Consider the following 16,404-nt stretch of genomic DNA (forward strand, 5'->3'; position numbering starts at 1 on the left):
CAATGTAGACACAGAAATTTTGTCCAGGTTAATCTGGGGATGTACGTAAGATTGGTAATTCTGATGTGATCAGCATCAGCACCAACACAAACTCGTTCTCACCACATAATGTTAAAGAGACATCACATCAGTATTAAATATTCTACTGGGATGTTGGATATTTAACGAATATAAACCCAGCTTAACTCATCAGTTGCCTGTTGGCCTCATGTCAGTTTGCCTTGTATAAGTCTCTTGTCAAAGCGCTCCTTTATTAGCTAAGGTTCCACAATGCTTTGTGCTGTCCACACACAGAACAGTCTGAGGGTCTGGCAAGAAGCTCCACCCTGTGGTGCAACTAGGTACTGCAGCTCATCTACAATAGCTGATGTGTGTATTATGGAGAGATACGTTATCAGCAGATGCTAAGTATTTCATGACTCACCTTGGATCGTGAGCCAAAAGTACTTTATGGAGGCGTCCTTAGTTTAAACCCCTGCAACCATTTCCTTTCTCTTTGATTGTTAATCTTTCTGGAAGCTCAGACAACTGAATGTTAGATTACAACAGGTCGAAGTGTCTTCAGATGTCAGTAGTGGTGCTCTGTATTTCAGGCAAGGCATCAGTTCTTCAATGCTGCAGGAAACTTTAACTTACACTGTGTTTTTCTGTTTGTTTATTTTCCAAGGAGAGCAGCACAGATGTGCACACTGACCACAAACTGAACGCCTGCCAAGAAGATTGCCCTATGCCGGGTTCAGTCCAAGTTCCTGAAGTCGTCCACAAACTTAAAGTCCTTGAGATCAGGCTCCACAGAATTCAGGTGTAATCTCTTGTTTAGTGTCTTCGTTAATGTCGCACTTGTTTGATCATGTTTTAATCACCTCTCAATTTCTATTTTCTGACGAGGTTTCCATAATTTCTACTACAAAGTAAAAATAAAGGGTCAGCAAGTGCAGTGCCTGTGAAGAGTATTCACCCCACTTAGAAGTTTTTCCCCTGTTATTGCTTTTAATCCAGTAAAGAATGAGTGACCAAGGGCGATAGAAGTGAGAGAGGTCACCAAGACACCAAATAGGATCTCCAAGTTTTAGCAGCTGAGATGGGAGAGACTGTTGACACAACTGTTGTCTGTTTTTCACCAGTCAAAGCTTCATGGGAGATGTCAAGTGGGGCCTAGTTATTTGAGATCCCAGGAGCAACCACCACCTAAATAAAAGCTTTAAGCAAACCAATGAAAAGTTAAAATGAGAAACTGTATAAGTTAACCACATGATTATGCTTATGCTTGATGCAAGAATGATTTTAATAGGCTGATATATATTCTGAAATGATGATTGCTATAGAAGAGAATGATTTAAAATAAGTTATTTGATCATGTAAGAAGAATGATTTAAAGAAGTGATTCAGTGTAACTGAGTGAGTTTTGAATGGAAGTAATCTGTGCTGTTCTGAGCTGTATGCAGACAGGATGGGAAAAGCAGAAGTCTCCTCAGAAATGAGGAACTTGGAGTTTCCATAGGATGACAGGATGGGCTCAGGCCTACATTGTCATGACAACTGAAGTGTGTGTAACAAGTGGATGTGTTAACAGAAAAGATGGAAAGAATGATGTATGCGTGATAGGAAGAAGGTTGTGTCTTAAACCTATGAATTAATTACCTGGGCGTACCTATTAGTTAGAATTGTGTGTGAAAATGTGTATGTGCTAAGCTGAAGTCGAGCTAGGGTATAAAACCCAGAGACACAGACACTGAATTGGGAGTTCTCCCCCGGAGGGGAGAGATGCTGCTCGCCGGAGCTGCCGGGGAGCATCGCCAGAGTTCTGAAGAATCTTCACCGGACCCTTTTGCCCAAGAGACGTGAAGACAACGCGGGACTTAGGCTCCAGAGTTCGCTGAGAACATCGTTGGAGGCAAAGTCTTTGTCTGACTTTGTTCAACAAGCGAGGACCACACTCTGCTGAAAGGAGAGTCCTGAGAGGTCTGCAGTTGTCCAAAGAGATGAAGAGAGGCAAGCACCCATGGCATCCAGAGAGGCACAGGAGGCAGCAGCAGAGGGCTGCTCCACTCCAGGGGCTGGAGGACCCAGTGACCCACCGCAGCCTGGTGAGACGGGGGCTTTCCACCACCACCATCCGACTGAGAAGACAGCTGAGACGCCCGCACTTGTGTTCCAGCTGCTACTAAAGATAACTGCCAGACCAACGATTGGCTTTCGGGACCTCTCCACTCCCCCTGCCTATGAAGAACACCCTCCATCCACAAAGAAGACTTCGTACCGAGTCTGCTGGTCCACGAAGGAGTTCAACTAGACGCAGGTGAAGACCGGGCGTGGCAGCTAAGGCCTGGCTGTCCGCTCTCTCTCCTAAATTTACTAATTAGAGAAGATTCTTAGGTACGCTCAGCTTAGTTTAGTTTAGTTAAGTTAGAAATAATCAGAAATAATTAAATTGTTTAATCATGAATTAATGCTGTGCCCCTGCTAATAATTGCTTAATAAAACGCTATATTGCATTTAAAGAGAAGTCTAATGAAATGATTATGATTCACCTATTCTGCATAGTGGTAAAAAGTTAAGTTGTTTGTGTGCATTAAATCTAATGGTTCTTAAAGGTTACTTTAATCCAACTAGTTATTTAAACATTACCCCTGAGGTTAGTTTTCCAAACCTCTAAAACGAACCTAGGAATATCAACAAGTGCCACAGTTTTAAGAGGAAAGCTGTCGTTAACAAACATGATCAATAAATCAATTCTGCTACTTAGGAGGGCTGCTTAGTAAGAGAGTATTTATTGGAGTAAGAGGGGTAAGACGTTTGGAAGAAGACAGTTAGGACCTAGGCGAGTATTCCTCGACACCAGCTTAATTATTCTGCTGAAACCTGTTAGGTGGAATACTAATAGGCAGATAGAATCTAACCCTTTAAACGGAGAGCTGGTCCTGATTTAACCTGAGGCAAGGGTTAAAGAAGGCTATACTGACCGACAGTATTGACTATGTATGTATGTATTAGACTATGTATTATGCTAGCGGCAACAAATGTTGCCATGCTTACATTTACTCTTCTTATGAGCAAAAGATGCATGCAGGCATAAAATTCTTATTATATATCAGTAGGAGACCCTTTAAAAAATTGTATGTACAAAATATCTCAATTATATCTGTTAAGGTATTGAAATAAATTCTTCTTGTACAAGTTTGAGGCAGACATCTCCTTCCATCGGAGCAGGCAAGAAGTAAAGAGGCCTAGTCATGTGACCATTCACACTAGTTACATGACGCAATTGATGCAATTTAGAGGAGACAACCTATTCTTTGATTTTAAAACTTGCATTAGCTGTTCAAAGCCAAAACAACACTTTTAGAGAATAAAAATTAAAAGAAAAATGAGCGGCAACAACTGTTGCCACTCATTGATGCAGGTGCTCCAGGTGCATTTCTCATCTCTCTGCCGTTAAGGAAGTGGCTGTGAACCGTCAGGAGTAAGATCAGCATCCACGTCACTCCTGTCCAGGCCCCTCCTTGTTGACCGTTGCTAACCGGCATCGCATCTCAGGGACCCACTCTGCTTGGCCCTTGATCTCCACGGCTGCTCAGATCCCCAACATCACCTTATATGGATTCCCCTAAGAGAAAGAGATTCTTTCCAAAGACTTGATTAGTACACAATCATTACACTTAAAACAATGAATGGGCTCCTCCGATGGTTCAGGGACCTGCAAATGAAATTGTCTTAGTATCTCAGTTAGACGTTTCACATACTCAGCCATTCATTCCTCGGTCCATAGCAGAGTGACCGTGTGTGGTCAAAGTTGCATTAGCTACTGTGAACATAGGCTGACCCATGAGAACCTCATGGAGGCTCAGTCCTGTGGTCAAATTTGCAGTGCTGAGGATTGGATGCAGCACAATTGGCATAATTAGGAGAGCATCGTGCCATTTTAACCCTGTTTTAACATGTTTTCACATTTTTCTTTGATAGTAAGATTTAAATCTTCCTAACTATCCTTCTTTGATAGTATAATGAATTCATATCTGTGGAGACCTTAATGTTTCTGATAAGCTGTAAATCCTGGTAGAACCATTGTGATTTTGTTGATTGATCTCATCTATCCCTCCTTTTCCAACACGAGTTGGACCGCATACGGCATAAAACATGGAAGAGAGAATGGAGATGAACACCTAACCCAAACAACTCCTCGATATCCGTATGACATCATCAATGAGTGTGTAACTCCCATATTTTACTGAACAACACTCCTATTTTTCAGCTGGAAAGAGAATTTCTGCACAATGCTTTTCCTCAACAAACACCAAAACAATGACAGAAACAATCATATATTTCAGTAATTCAGTATGAAAATCAAAATTCTAATCGTCTTAAGTTCCATATTCAGCTGAAAGGAAAAACCGAATTCCCCTCTTCAGTCATCTGTTCCTCACACAATGTTAAAGTTCACATACAGCGTGGTGAAGTCAGAGGTCCAGTGTTCATTCATGTACACTCTTTTATTCATAACAACGGATTTACTTTAAGATACCAATAACAATTTTTTTTAGGACCGGAGGTGACCCTTAATGTTATTCTCAGTTCTGTTAATGCTATGCTGTGATGTCTCTCTTCATCTCAGGTGTCTCATGTTCACTGTGAGGATCTTCTGAGTGAAGCCAACAGAAGGAAAACCTCATCTGGTTGTGAAGGAGACTGAATGGACGACATCCTCAGTGAACCACTTCCTGTTCAGCTTTCACTTACAGAAGGACAGACCAACTGTTTAAGCAGTTTATTATTCTCTGTTCTTAGTATTCACAGGTTCCATTTATAACTTTTAACTTCATGCACCGGCATTTGGGATGTCATAAACTAACAGCTGAGGGGACACCTCAGTCGTGAGAAAGTGAATCATTTTTCCCCAACACAGAGTACATGTTGCTATTATTCATATCAGATATGCAGCATTAAAAGAACATTCAGGTCAACAGCTTCATTATTTCCTTTATTATACATTTAAAAACTACGTTCTTTAACAATTTTGAACTGTAAAGATGTTTAAACACATGAAATAAATAATGTGTTGCTGACATTGATGTATAAAAACTGAACAGTCACAAGACCAGTTGTATTCTGAAGAGAGGAGCTGAATCTGCAGCATTATTGTTATTAATGGAAGGATGAGGAGGACATCAGTGATGAAGGAGAGAAGACTCTTCAGACAACCACAGCTGGATGTTCATGTTCTCTGGAGCTCTCAGTCCATCAGACCAGATGTTCCCAATGATCCAGAACAAGACTGGAAGGAAAAGACACGAACAGTGAGAAAAAGATCTCCAAGGTTCTTTCATTCCAACTGATGGAACATTAAATATCAGAGTGAACACATCAGCATCTGAATGGATCACAATAGAGTGTTGCGTTTTGTCCTATCTTTTAATCTTATGGAAATGTTTGTTTTCCTGGTTGAGGCCAAAGAACATTTTACTGCCTTAGATGGACAATAAAGGTTATTCTGTTTGATTCTAATGTATCATTAGCATTAACGTGAGCTCCACAGTTATCTGATCGTACACTGTTAGAGAGAAAAAAACTGAAGCAAAGAACAGAGATATGAACTCAGAACTGAACTGAGAGATTAACATTCATCAGTAACAGTTCTGTGAGGAACAGAAACGTAGATGTATTTATATCTGTTGATTCAAACAGCAGTTATTGATCCATTATGATTGATCAGCTGTGACCTGCAGGACACTTAGCTACAGCTAACAGTTAACTAGTTTATGACACTGACTAACCTGATTTAGCATCAGTGTTAATACTAAGTCAGGAAACCTGGCTTCAGATTTACAGAACAATTTTAAAACACGATGTTAGAACATGTTTATATTCAGGCAGCTCTCTCTCCAGTGACCATGTCTGCTTTGTGTCTCCAGCACTGTATGTTCGTTTCATAACCACACAGTCTGATGTTAACTTACAGTAACTTCACTGCTTTATGTGTGATGTTGTCCAGATGTGGAGAAGACTACAACTAGCTACAAAAATGACTTTCCTGTGGAGTTTAGCTCGACTTTTGGAAGCTAACGGTGTTAGCAGCAGCAGCCTCGGTAAACAGCAGAAGTCCGTAAATGAGGGCGGGACAGGAAGTCCTCGGCTGTCAGCCAGTCTGACCAATCACTGCTCTCCGGCTCCGCCCTTGCTGTTGTCACCAATAATATACGTCATTGGTTGTCACTGGCTCCAGAAATTCAAGACCAGGAAGAGGCTTCATTTTTTCCCCTTCTTTATTGAACATTGAATAGAACAAAACAAGAGGCTTCATTTTCTCAGTGCAGAAACTAACGGGGACGTCACGGGCGCTACGTCCATCTTTATATACAGTCTATGGTTTATGGGTCTGTCCTGACTGACCCACGTGGACGTGGATTTGTGCCGGAAACGGGTGAAGACGGACTGTGAGCTGCTGCTGAGCCGCTTCCAGCAAACACAGTCCGTCCGCTTCGAGGTCTTCTTTGGCATCTGGAGGGACAAGAACTTCTCACACATCTTCTGGTAGGTTCACGCTCACAACCTCTCTACAATTTCCCCCACAGCTTCGTGAACTGTTGTTCGTTCTGTTTGTGTTTTTAAGTCCTTAGTCCAGTCATGTCTATTTCTGTTTTGTCCATAAATTCGAGGGGGATTCGAAATGATTTATCAAGGAAAGGGGTATTTTTGTTTTTTCAGAGGAAACCAGCAGATTTTTACTTCATCCAAGAAACGCATGCCGAAAAGCCAGACAGTTTATTCTGGAAAAATCAGTGGGGGAAAGACATCTGGTTTTCATTTGGTACAAACAAGTCACCAGGGGTCGCTGTCCTAAAAGTAAACTTCGAAGGCCAAATTATTCAACACCTTTCAGATGATAAGGGACGATGGATTATGTTGTTACTAAGCACAGATAACTCACAGTTTATTTTGGGAAACATCTATGCAACCAATAATAGAAACGAAAATGTTAACTTATTTTTGGCTTTCGAAGATGCAGTTAATGGATGGTTGTCAACATTTCCTTTAGCTAAGATTATCTGGGGTGGAGATTTTAATAGTTATGAATGATGAAATTGATAGACTCCCTATCAAAAATAAAGGAGCAATGAATGAGCTAGATAATATATGTAATAGGTTAAACTTAATTGACATATGGAGGCATAAAAATCCAAATGATAAAAGGTATAAATGGAGTAATAAAGATAAATCCTTACAGTCTCGTATTGACTTCTGGCTGGTCTCAGCCAGCATAACTGATAATGTAGACAGAACTGATATTGAACCCACTATTTTCAAAGACCATAAAGCAATTTCAATTAGGATAAACCTGTCTGAAAGTCCAAAAATTAACACAGACTACTGGAAATTAAATAAAACACTAATTCAGAACTATGACTTTCAAAACCAAATAAAAAAGCTCATTGAGAAGTACTGGAGACAAGCAATGATTACCAACCTGTTTGGAGAGTCCTGGGAATTATTAAAATACGAAATCAGAAGATTGGCTATAGCATTGGGCAAAAAAATGTCAAAGAACAAGAGAAAAAGAACTCCAAATTGTTACAAAAATTATGAACTTAACTGAAAAAGAAAATGCGTCTCAGGATGAAGCCAGAGAACTTGCTTCACTTCAATTTGCTTTGGATTTAATTTATGAAGAAAACGCTAGAGGTGCCTTCATTAGATCCAGAAGAAAATTCTTCTCTTGATGAAAGTCAAATGAATGTGTTTTGTCAAAATATAAATCACAATATTAAAAAAAAATGACAATAAACTAAAGGACTTGTGTGACCAAAAAATCTTTAATTATGAAGTACTTAAAGCTATAGATTCATTAAAAGATAATAAATCTCCCGGAAATGACGGCATTACTGGCGAATTCTACAAAAGCTATAAGGATGCCCTTACTCCATTTCTTGCATGTACTTTTGAAGAATCAATCACCAAAGGCAAACTCCCACATTCCATGCAGCAAGGACTTATAAAATGAATCCCCAAACCAAATAAAGACAAATTGAATATAGAAAACTGGAGGCCAATAACCTTATTAAACAATGATGCTAAAATATTTGCCTCCATCTTTGCGCAGAGACTGAAGGTGGGATTGGGAGAAATTATTGATGAGGAACAATCTGGGTTTATGACAGGTAGAAGTATAATTAATAGTGTAAGATTAATATTGGACTTAATAGATTATAACTAATAACTAATAATTATATTATTAATTATTAGTTAATTTCATCCTCTTCTGCTTACATATGGTTGTAATACTCCCTTTATATGACTCTTTGTATTTACAATGTAATATGAATAAGTTGTTGTTTCCATTTTGTGTTATAATCTACGATCATTTTCAGTTGTAAAACCTTTGTGTTAATAAAAAAAGAACTTCTCACACATCTTCTGGTAGGTTCACGCTCACAACCTCTCTACATTTTCCCCCACAGCTTCGTGTACTGTCTTCAACCAGTTTATGGTTTGGTGTCTTTCTTTGTGTGGGAGCCAGACGCTACGTCCATCTTTATATACAGTCTATGGTGGTATCCTAATGAAGATGTGTTTGACGTCACAGGTGATTGGCAGGAGGAGGAGAGTCTGACGGAGGAGCAGAGGAACGTTGTCACCCATTTTGTCTGAGCTCAGCAACGGAGGAAAAATGGATTCTTCACAAAAAGTGAGAAACATACCACTGTAGTATGATCATTATTGATTTATGATTTGGAATGTCTAAAGTTGCTCCAGTTGGATAGATGATCCAAGCAAAGCCAGGTAACGTTGGCTGGAGAGATGTAGCTCTGCAGAGGCAGCTCAACAGCAGTGTTTTCCGAGAGCGACCGCGGCCCGCGGAATCGCAGATTACCGCTCATCTGTCCGCGGGTTGCTGCCGAAGTCTAATCACTTGGTCCTTGTGTCATTTCTGACCGACCCTGAAAACTTAATTCAAATCCCTGAGTCCGTTTTGAATGATGTGGGTAACAAGGAAATGATTCACACACACTGATCGTCACATTACTCCGCCGTGGCTCTCAGCGGCGAGACCGACAAGCCCCGTCTGCCCCAGTTGTCCAACCACGGAGCGCAAAAGCAAGCTGTTGCAACTAGCTGCTAGCATTCAGTAGCACGTTGTGAGGCGTCTGACAAATTTAAAACGTTGGTCAGAAAACGCCTATTTCTCAAATCTGTGGGGTGATTAGGATGACCACTTAACCACATAAAATAAAATGAAAATCGCCGCGGTCCGGCCACATATCCCGCGGAGGCTTGCATTTCGGTGGATAGCTCGCAAAGCATTATGGGGCGGTTGAGTATGACTAGTGTGGTCACCGCGCATACTTAAAATTTTTCCGGATATAGTATACATCCGGGTATTTCTCGCGTACTCAATCTATTCATACTATCCAATGTGAACGCACTACATACTTATTTTGACATCACATTTAGTATGAGTAGTACGTTAGTATGCGATTTCGGACACAGCCCATGTCCTGCATGTTTTAGATGCTTCCCTGCTCCGACACACCTGATTCAAATGATCAGCTCGTTATCAAGCCTCTGCAGAAGCCTGATAACGAGCTGATCATTTGAATCAGGTGTGTCGGAGCAGGGAAGCATCTAAAACATGCAAGACATGGGGTCCTGAGGAACAGGGTTGAGAACCACTGCTCTAACGGATCTGGATGCAACAGTTCCCATCATGGTGATTTGTCTGGTCTGTTGTCTGCTCATTTCAGCCGTTCTAATATGTTTCGTGATTCTTTTTTTTTTTTTTAAATTGTGTATCAATCGATGATTTTCTTTTTCTTTTTTGTATTCCACCACAATATTGCACGGTTGTAAAACAGTTTAGCTCCGCTTTGGTGAAGAACATCAGTGAATTAATTATCACGGTCTTCAGCAGTAATTTTTATTGGTAAATGAGAGACATTAGTATCGCACGTCTGCATCTTCAAACCATAAACAGGAAGTGAATTCGGTGACGTACGTGCATTACGTGTTCGCTGGGAGCTGCTATGATTGGTGGAACTCACGGGAGGCGGGCCAAAATTGCGGGAAAGTTGCAGTGATTGGACAAAATTGCAAGGCCACGCAAAATTCGCGGAGATTGGTTGATTTTGCATGAGCGCAACATTTCTGGAGGGAATTGTTTGGGGATTGTTTGATTCATGAATGAGAATGTCCTCAGAGAGGAAGCAGGAGATTGGCAAGGGCCAGCAGACCATGTTGGGCTTCCTAAAAAAACAGAGAACAGTGTTTACCACTTTTTTTGCTTGCAAACTATGATTTGACATTACTAAAATTTACTGAAACAAATCCCATGAATGTAAACATTTCATAGATTTGTTCAATTACCTTTTATGAATGAATGAAATGACAGAATACAGGAGAAATGCTGCCCAATTTTTTTTGCATGTCTGAACTTGGAAAATATTCTGGGTGCTACCCATATAGATCTAATTTAGCCTTTTTCATTAATGCTCTAAATGATTGTAAATATTTTGTAAGATGAGTGAAATGATAAAATACAGGGGAAGTCCTGGCCAATTTTTTTTCACATCTGGACTTAGAAAACTATTCTGGGCATTTTGACTTTTTAATTTCTGTTCTGATCTGCTGTATAATAATCAATGACTTTTTGTTTTCAGAGCTAGCAGTCACTCAGCCACCAGCAGTCTGAGTGAATAAACAAAACATGATTTACTTACCATATATTGATGTTAGTTTGTTTCATTCCCAGAGCTGCCTGGAGTGCCGAGGTTCCCATAAGTCTATGATCTCGTAGCTAAGGTCTCACACAGTCATTAAATTAGGTTAATTAATATTTTCCCAAAACCAAACATACAGAAAGACGCACAACATCTACGCTAAACATGCAGTTGTGTTACAAGCCAGACAGCATACTACAGAGGTTTACAAAGAGACCAGACACACATACTACTGGTGAAAGTGCAGTTTGCATGAAAATTGTGTACTTAAAACTCACATTTTGATGAAATGTACTTAAATACACAAATCACATGACAAAACCAAGTGCTAGAAAAATGTTAAATTACACAAATAAAATGCACCAGAGGCCACCAAATAGCACTAAAACATCAAAATTTTCTTGGGGGGGCATGCCCCCAACCCTCCCCAGATTGTGCATGCCTCTGTGACACAAGAGTGGTGCAGGCTACTTTATTTCTAGTGCAGGCTACTAATACTTCTTGGGAAAACTCTGCAACAGAGGATAAAATGGTGGACAGCTAGGAAGCTGTTCATTTTTTTGTTTAATGCCCAACTAACTGCTATTAAAACATTACGTGAATGTGTTTCATGGTGATGTAGATAATGTGGGAAATATTCTCTTATTTCACATTTAATCAATATTCTATTATGTTCTATTTAGTTATTTCGATCGATCATAATCCAATTCATCACCATATACACACGTGGACAAAATTGTTGGTACCCCTCAGTTAAAGAAGGAAAAACCCACAATTCTCACTGAAATCACTTGAAACTCACAAAAGTAACAATAAATAAAAATTTATTGAAAATTAAATAAGCAAAATCAGCCATTACTTTTGAATTGTTGATTAACATAATTATTTAAAAAAAACAAACTAATGAAATAGGGCTGGACAAAAATGATGGTACCCATAACTTAATATTTTGTTGCACAACCTTTTGAGGCAATCACTGCAATTAAACGATTTCTGTATTTGTCAATGAGCGTTCTGCAGCTGTCAACAGGTATTTTGGCCCACTCCTCATGAGCAAACAGCTCCAGTTGTCTCAGGTTTGATGGGCGTCTTCTCCAAATGGCATGTTTCAGCTCCTTCCACATATGTTCAATGGGATTCAGATCTGGGCTCATAGAAGGCCACTTTAGAATAGTCCAACGCTTTTCTCTCAGCCATTCTTGGGTGTTTTTGGCTGTGTGTTTTGGATCGTTGTCCTGTTGGAAGACCCATGACCTGCGACTGAGACCAAGCTTTCTGACACTAGGCAGCACATTTCTCTCCAGAATGCCTTGATAGTCTTCAGATTTCATCGTACCTTGCACACTTTCAAGACACCCTGTGCCAGATGCAGCAAAGCAGCCCCAAAACATTACTGAGCCTCCTCCATGTTTCACCGTAGGGACAGTGTTCTTTTCTTCGTATGCTTGGTTTTTGAGTCTATGAACATAGAGTTGATGTGCCTTACCAAAAAGCTCCAGTTTGGTCTCATCTGTCCAAAGGACATTCTCCCAGAAGCTTTGTGGCTTGTCAACATGCATTTTTGCAAATTCCAGTCTGGCTTTTTTATGAGTTTTTTTCAGCAGTGGTGTCCTCCTTGGTCGTCTCCCATGAAGTCCACTTTGGCTCAAACAACGACGAATGGTGCGATCTGACACTGATGTACCTTGGCCTTGGAGTTCACCTTTAATTTCTTTGGAGGTTGCTCTGGGCTCTTTGGATACAATTCCAACGATCCGTCTCTTCAATTTGTCATCAATTTTCCTCTTGCGGCCACGTCCAGGGAGGTTGGCTACTGTCCCGTGGGTCTTGAACTTCTGAATAATATGAGCCACTGTTGTCACAGGAACTTCAAGCTGTTTAGAGATGGTCTTATAGCCTTTACCTTTAAGATGTTTGTCTATCATTTTTTTTCGGATGTCCTGGGACAATTCTCTCCTTCGCTTTCTGTTGTCCATGTTCAGTGTGGTACACACCTTTTCACCAAACAGCAGGGTGACTACTTGTCTCCCTTTAAATAGGCAGACTGACTGATTATGAGTTTGGAAACACCTGTGATGTCAATTAAATGACACACCTGAGTTAATCATGTCACTCTGGTCAAATAGTTTTCAATCTTTTATAGACGTACCATCATTTTTGTCCAGGCCTGTTTCATTAGTTTGTTTTTTTAAATAATTATGTTAATCAACAATTCAAAAATAATGGCTGTTTTTGATTATTTAATTTTCAATAAATTTTTATTTCTTGTTACTTTTGTGAGTTTCAAGTGATTTCAGTGAGAATTGTGGGTTTTTCCTTCTTTAACTGAGGGGTACCAACAATTTTGTCCACGTGTGTAATCACCTTTAATCACAACTCATCTTATCATATAATCAAACTATATTACTAAGCTGGTTCTTATTCATATAATCACTATATATTATATAATGATTATTATATATTATAAACTTTGTTACTTGTGTGCTCATGATGTGTTACCACAGCTTTGACCTCTCACACCCAAAAAACAGAGGAGACAGCTCAGACATTTAAGACACCACATTAACCACAAAAATAGCGTTCCGCTGCAGTGAAGATCTCAAGATAACAAACACACCTGTGAGGCGTCGCTTACAGAAATAGACATGGAACAAACGGTTCGATTCATAAAAGATTGAAGTTGCTTTATTTCAGAGAAAAATTGGCTCGGTGTACCTGCAGAAGCACATGTATGCATAAGAGGTAATGAGAGGTCAAGAAAAGAATCATGCACAAAGGGCAAAGCTTAAAGAATCAAATTGTGAGATTTCTTAAAAGGAAACTGTTAAAACATTGCAACAAAATATAATATTTGAAGAATAAATAACATGTAACACTTAACAGAAACCAACTCCAGCAATATTATAAATAAACAGTTAAAAGAAGATAAAGAAAGAAAACTGTGCATTGATAATAAAGATAAACTAATAAGTCTGCCCTATCAGTGGTTGAATAATTATTAAATAAGTTATATTTTATCACTTAAAACTAGGTTAAACGAACTGACGGATAAAAAGTTAAAGTCTGAGCACAGACAGACAAAGAGAAGCTCATCCTTTCACAAGAAACCACACCTAAGTTACCTTGTAACCTAAAACACACACACACACACACACACACACACACACACACACACACACACTCACAAGTACTCTGATAACAGGATGAAGACAGAAGACATCCAGCAAAACTTCCTTAACTTAGGCCAATCAGATATTCGCAGATCTCCATTTAAAAACTTCTGTATAGTGTTACGACAGGCATTCTCATCTTTGTGAAGAGCTGCATGCAGGACTTTACTTAGATAACTGTTGTGAGCTAGATCAAAGGAGAATCTGCATGCATGCATTGTTGATTATCCAGTGCTCACTAAATATTCTTAAGTGAATATTTTTTGAGATATGAGTCTTCATTGTTTCCTGTGTGTTTCCTCAATAACATCTCAAGAATCCATCATAACAATAAGTAACTCAGGAAAAGTCTTGTTTTTCAAGCCAGGTGTTCAGGAAGGAAAGGATCAGTGTTTTCTCTGGTAGAGAATAATACTTCTGGGCAATGTAAGTTTGCAGGCCTTTTTCCTTCTCCAGAAATTCAGACAGTTGAAACCAGAAGTTTACTTACACTGTATAAAATGACACGAAAACATTGTTTTTGTTTTCTTTTAGCAATGTCTAACATCAAATCAAACGACACTTCTCCTGTTTTTTTATTTTTTATTTTTTATTCTCCTTATTAATCCCCAAAGGGGATATTCTGATTTTCGCATACCCCCCCATTGGGAGGTGGGGTCAGAGCGCAGGGTCAGCGGCGGTACAGCGCCCCTGAAGCAGGAAGGGTGAAGGGCCTTGCTCACGGGCCCAACAGTGGCCGCATCGGGGTTTTAACCACTGACCTTCTGATTAGTAGACCAGCGACTTAACCTGTTGTGCCACCACTGCCTCAGGGTCATTTTGGATTGTCAAAATTATCTCTATTTGCTTAAATACCAGAATAACGAAAGAGAGTGATGCGATCCCTAGGGCTGGACCCGAATATCCCAATATTTGGTCGTGACGATGGTATCCGGATATTAATTTTGAGATCCGAATATTCGGCCCCACCCCGCGTCGGACGATGTCGCGCGAACAGTGTTCGTCTTGTGATTTCGCCTGATGTGTCCCCCGTCGGGCGTTACTTTAGGAACCGATCCTAACATTCGCCTCGCCAACACACCAACAAAATGGACCACGGCGCTTATTGGGAAAGGCAGTTGATTAAATTGTGAGGGTGCCCGAGTCCCATCAATTCCTGCTGCTCGCTACATTTACATTTACGTCATGCGATTCGGTATCTGTACACAATGTAAACATGCACAACACACCCCTGTGTTCAGCCAAAGGTAAATTTTATTAAAAATTTCATCTGTCGGAAATGATGCGACAACTGAGCAGTCTTGGCCAAGTACTGCGCTCTCTGAGTGCTTTTCTTGTTCCACAGTTGCATTTAAATCACTGCCTCTGTTTATGTCTTTGTTTGTTGCTACAGAAACATGAAAGCAGCAATGAAGTGAGACATCAGAAATCTGCAGCGGAAAACAACGGTTCCCCAACAACAAACAGAGATGAATCACTCAGTTGTGAGCAATGCGGCAAGACTTTTATCACAGCAACAAAGCTAAGAATTCACAAACGTATTCATACTGTAGACAGACAGTTCAGATGTGATCAGTGTGAGAAGACTTTCACTTTCAAGAATAATCTAACAAGACATCGACTCATTCACAGTGGAGTTAGAGCATTCAGCTGTGATCAGTGTGGGAAGACATTTACTACCAAGGGTCATTTAACAAGCCATCAACTCATTCACAGTGAAGTTAAAGCATTCAGCTGTGATCAGTGTGGGAAGGCTTTTACTTTCAAGAGTAGTCTCACAAGACATCAACTCATTCACAGTGGAGTTGGAACATTCAGCTGTGATTCGTGTGGGAAGGCTTTTACTACCAAGAGTAATTTAACAGCACACCAAGTCGTCCACAGCGGCGGTGAACCATTCAGCTGTGATCAGAGTGTGAAAACCGTTACTCGACATGAACAGTCATTGATCCATCAATGCCCCCATTCTGGTAGACAGCTGTACCACTGTGACTACTGTGAAAAACTTTCAAGCGCCAAGAGAACCTAAAATATCACCAACGCATCCACACTGGACATGACGTGTGCATATGTGTCACTGTGGCAAACGATTTGGAAGGTTCTCAGATTTAAAAGCTCATACAGTTACCCACACCAGTGTTAAACCGTACCGCCGTGACCAGAAGGGGAAAGGCTTCAACAACACTGGAGTCGCTCACCAACGTGACCACACTGGGGACAGACCCTACAGATGTGACGAGTGTATTAAGACTTTTAGAACTTTGGGTTCCCTAGAACAACACCAGCAGATCCACACCAGAAAGAAAGCATTCAATCAACGCCACAGTAAGGTATGTAAAGGTTGTCTCAGCAACAGTGTACACACTATTCTGCATTGGATATTTTGGATATCATGAAATTTAGTGTGATGCTGTTTTGAACGACTGTGGCCAATGTAGACACAGAAATTTTGTCCAGGTTAATCTGGGGATGTACGTAAGATTGGTAATTCTGATATTATCAGCATCAGCACCAACACAAACTCG

The 16,404-nt window shown here is 40.1% G+C and overlaps 1 protein-coding gene and 2 long non-coding RNA genes across 45 annotated transcripts in view; 1 reads left to right on the plus strand and 2 right to left on the minus strand.

Moving 5' to 3' along the window:
• Window positions 1-16,404, plus strand: part of LOC127532133 (zinc finger protein 665-like) — a 123,124-nt gene that overhangs the window by 60,430 nt on the left and 46,290 nt on the right. For 32 of the 43 annotated variants that reach the window (XR_007939394.1, XR_007939395.1, XR_007939393.1 and 29 more), the window contains one exon: window positions 668-802. The exons of 8 other annotated variants lie outside the window; for them this stretch is intronic. Coding sequence is in view for 31 of the 35 variants with exons in the window: in XM_051943100.1 (XP_051799060.1) it covers window positions 668-802 (135 nt within the window). In the remaining 4 variants the exon portion in view is untranslated. Of the gene's footprint in view, window positions 1-667; window positions 803-4,612; window positions 5,497-16,404 lie in introns of those variants that run through there. 3 more of the 43 variants (XM_051943138.1, XM_051943133.1, XM_051943135.1) reach the window with 1 other exon arrangement.
• LOC127532141 (uncharacterized) overlaps window positions 2,753-16,404 on the minus strand; it is a 40,733-nt gene continuing 27,081 nt past the window's right edge. Inside the window, exon 2 of the long non-coding RNA XR_007939406.1 lies at window positions 2,753-3,289. This is a non-coding gene — a long non-coding RNA (uncharacterized LOC127532141). The remainder of the gene's footprint in view (window positions 3,290-16,404) is intronic.
• Window positions 4,960-6,094, minus strand: LOC127532135 (uncharacterized). Its single transcript, XR_007939401.1, has 2 exons — window positions 5,955-6,094; window positions 4,960-5,272 (listed from the first exon to the last, which is right to left on the minus strand). It is a non-coding gene; the product is annotated as an uncharacterized LOC127532135 (long non-coding RNA).

This window comes from Acanthochromis polyacanthus, chromosome 22, assembly GCF_021347895.1.
Source record: "Acanthochromis polyacanthus isolate Apoly-LR-REF ecotype Palm Island chromosome 22, KAUST_Apoly_ChrSc, whole genome shotgun sequence".
Classification (NCBI taxonomy): Eukaryota; Metazoa; Chordata; class Actinopteri; family Pomacentridae; genus Acanthochromis; species Acanthochromis polyacanthus.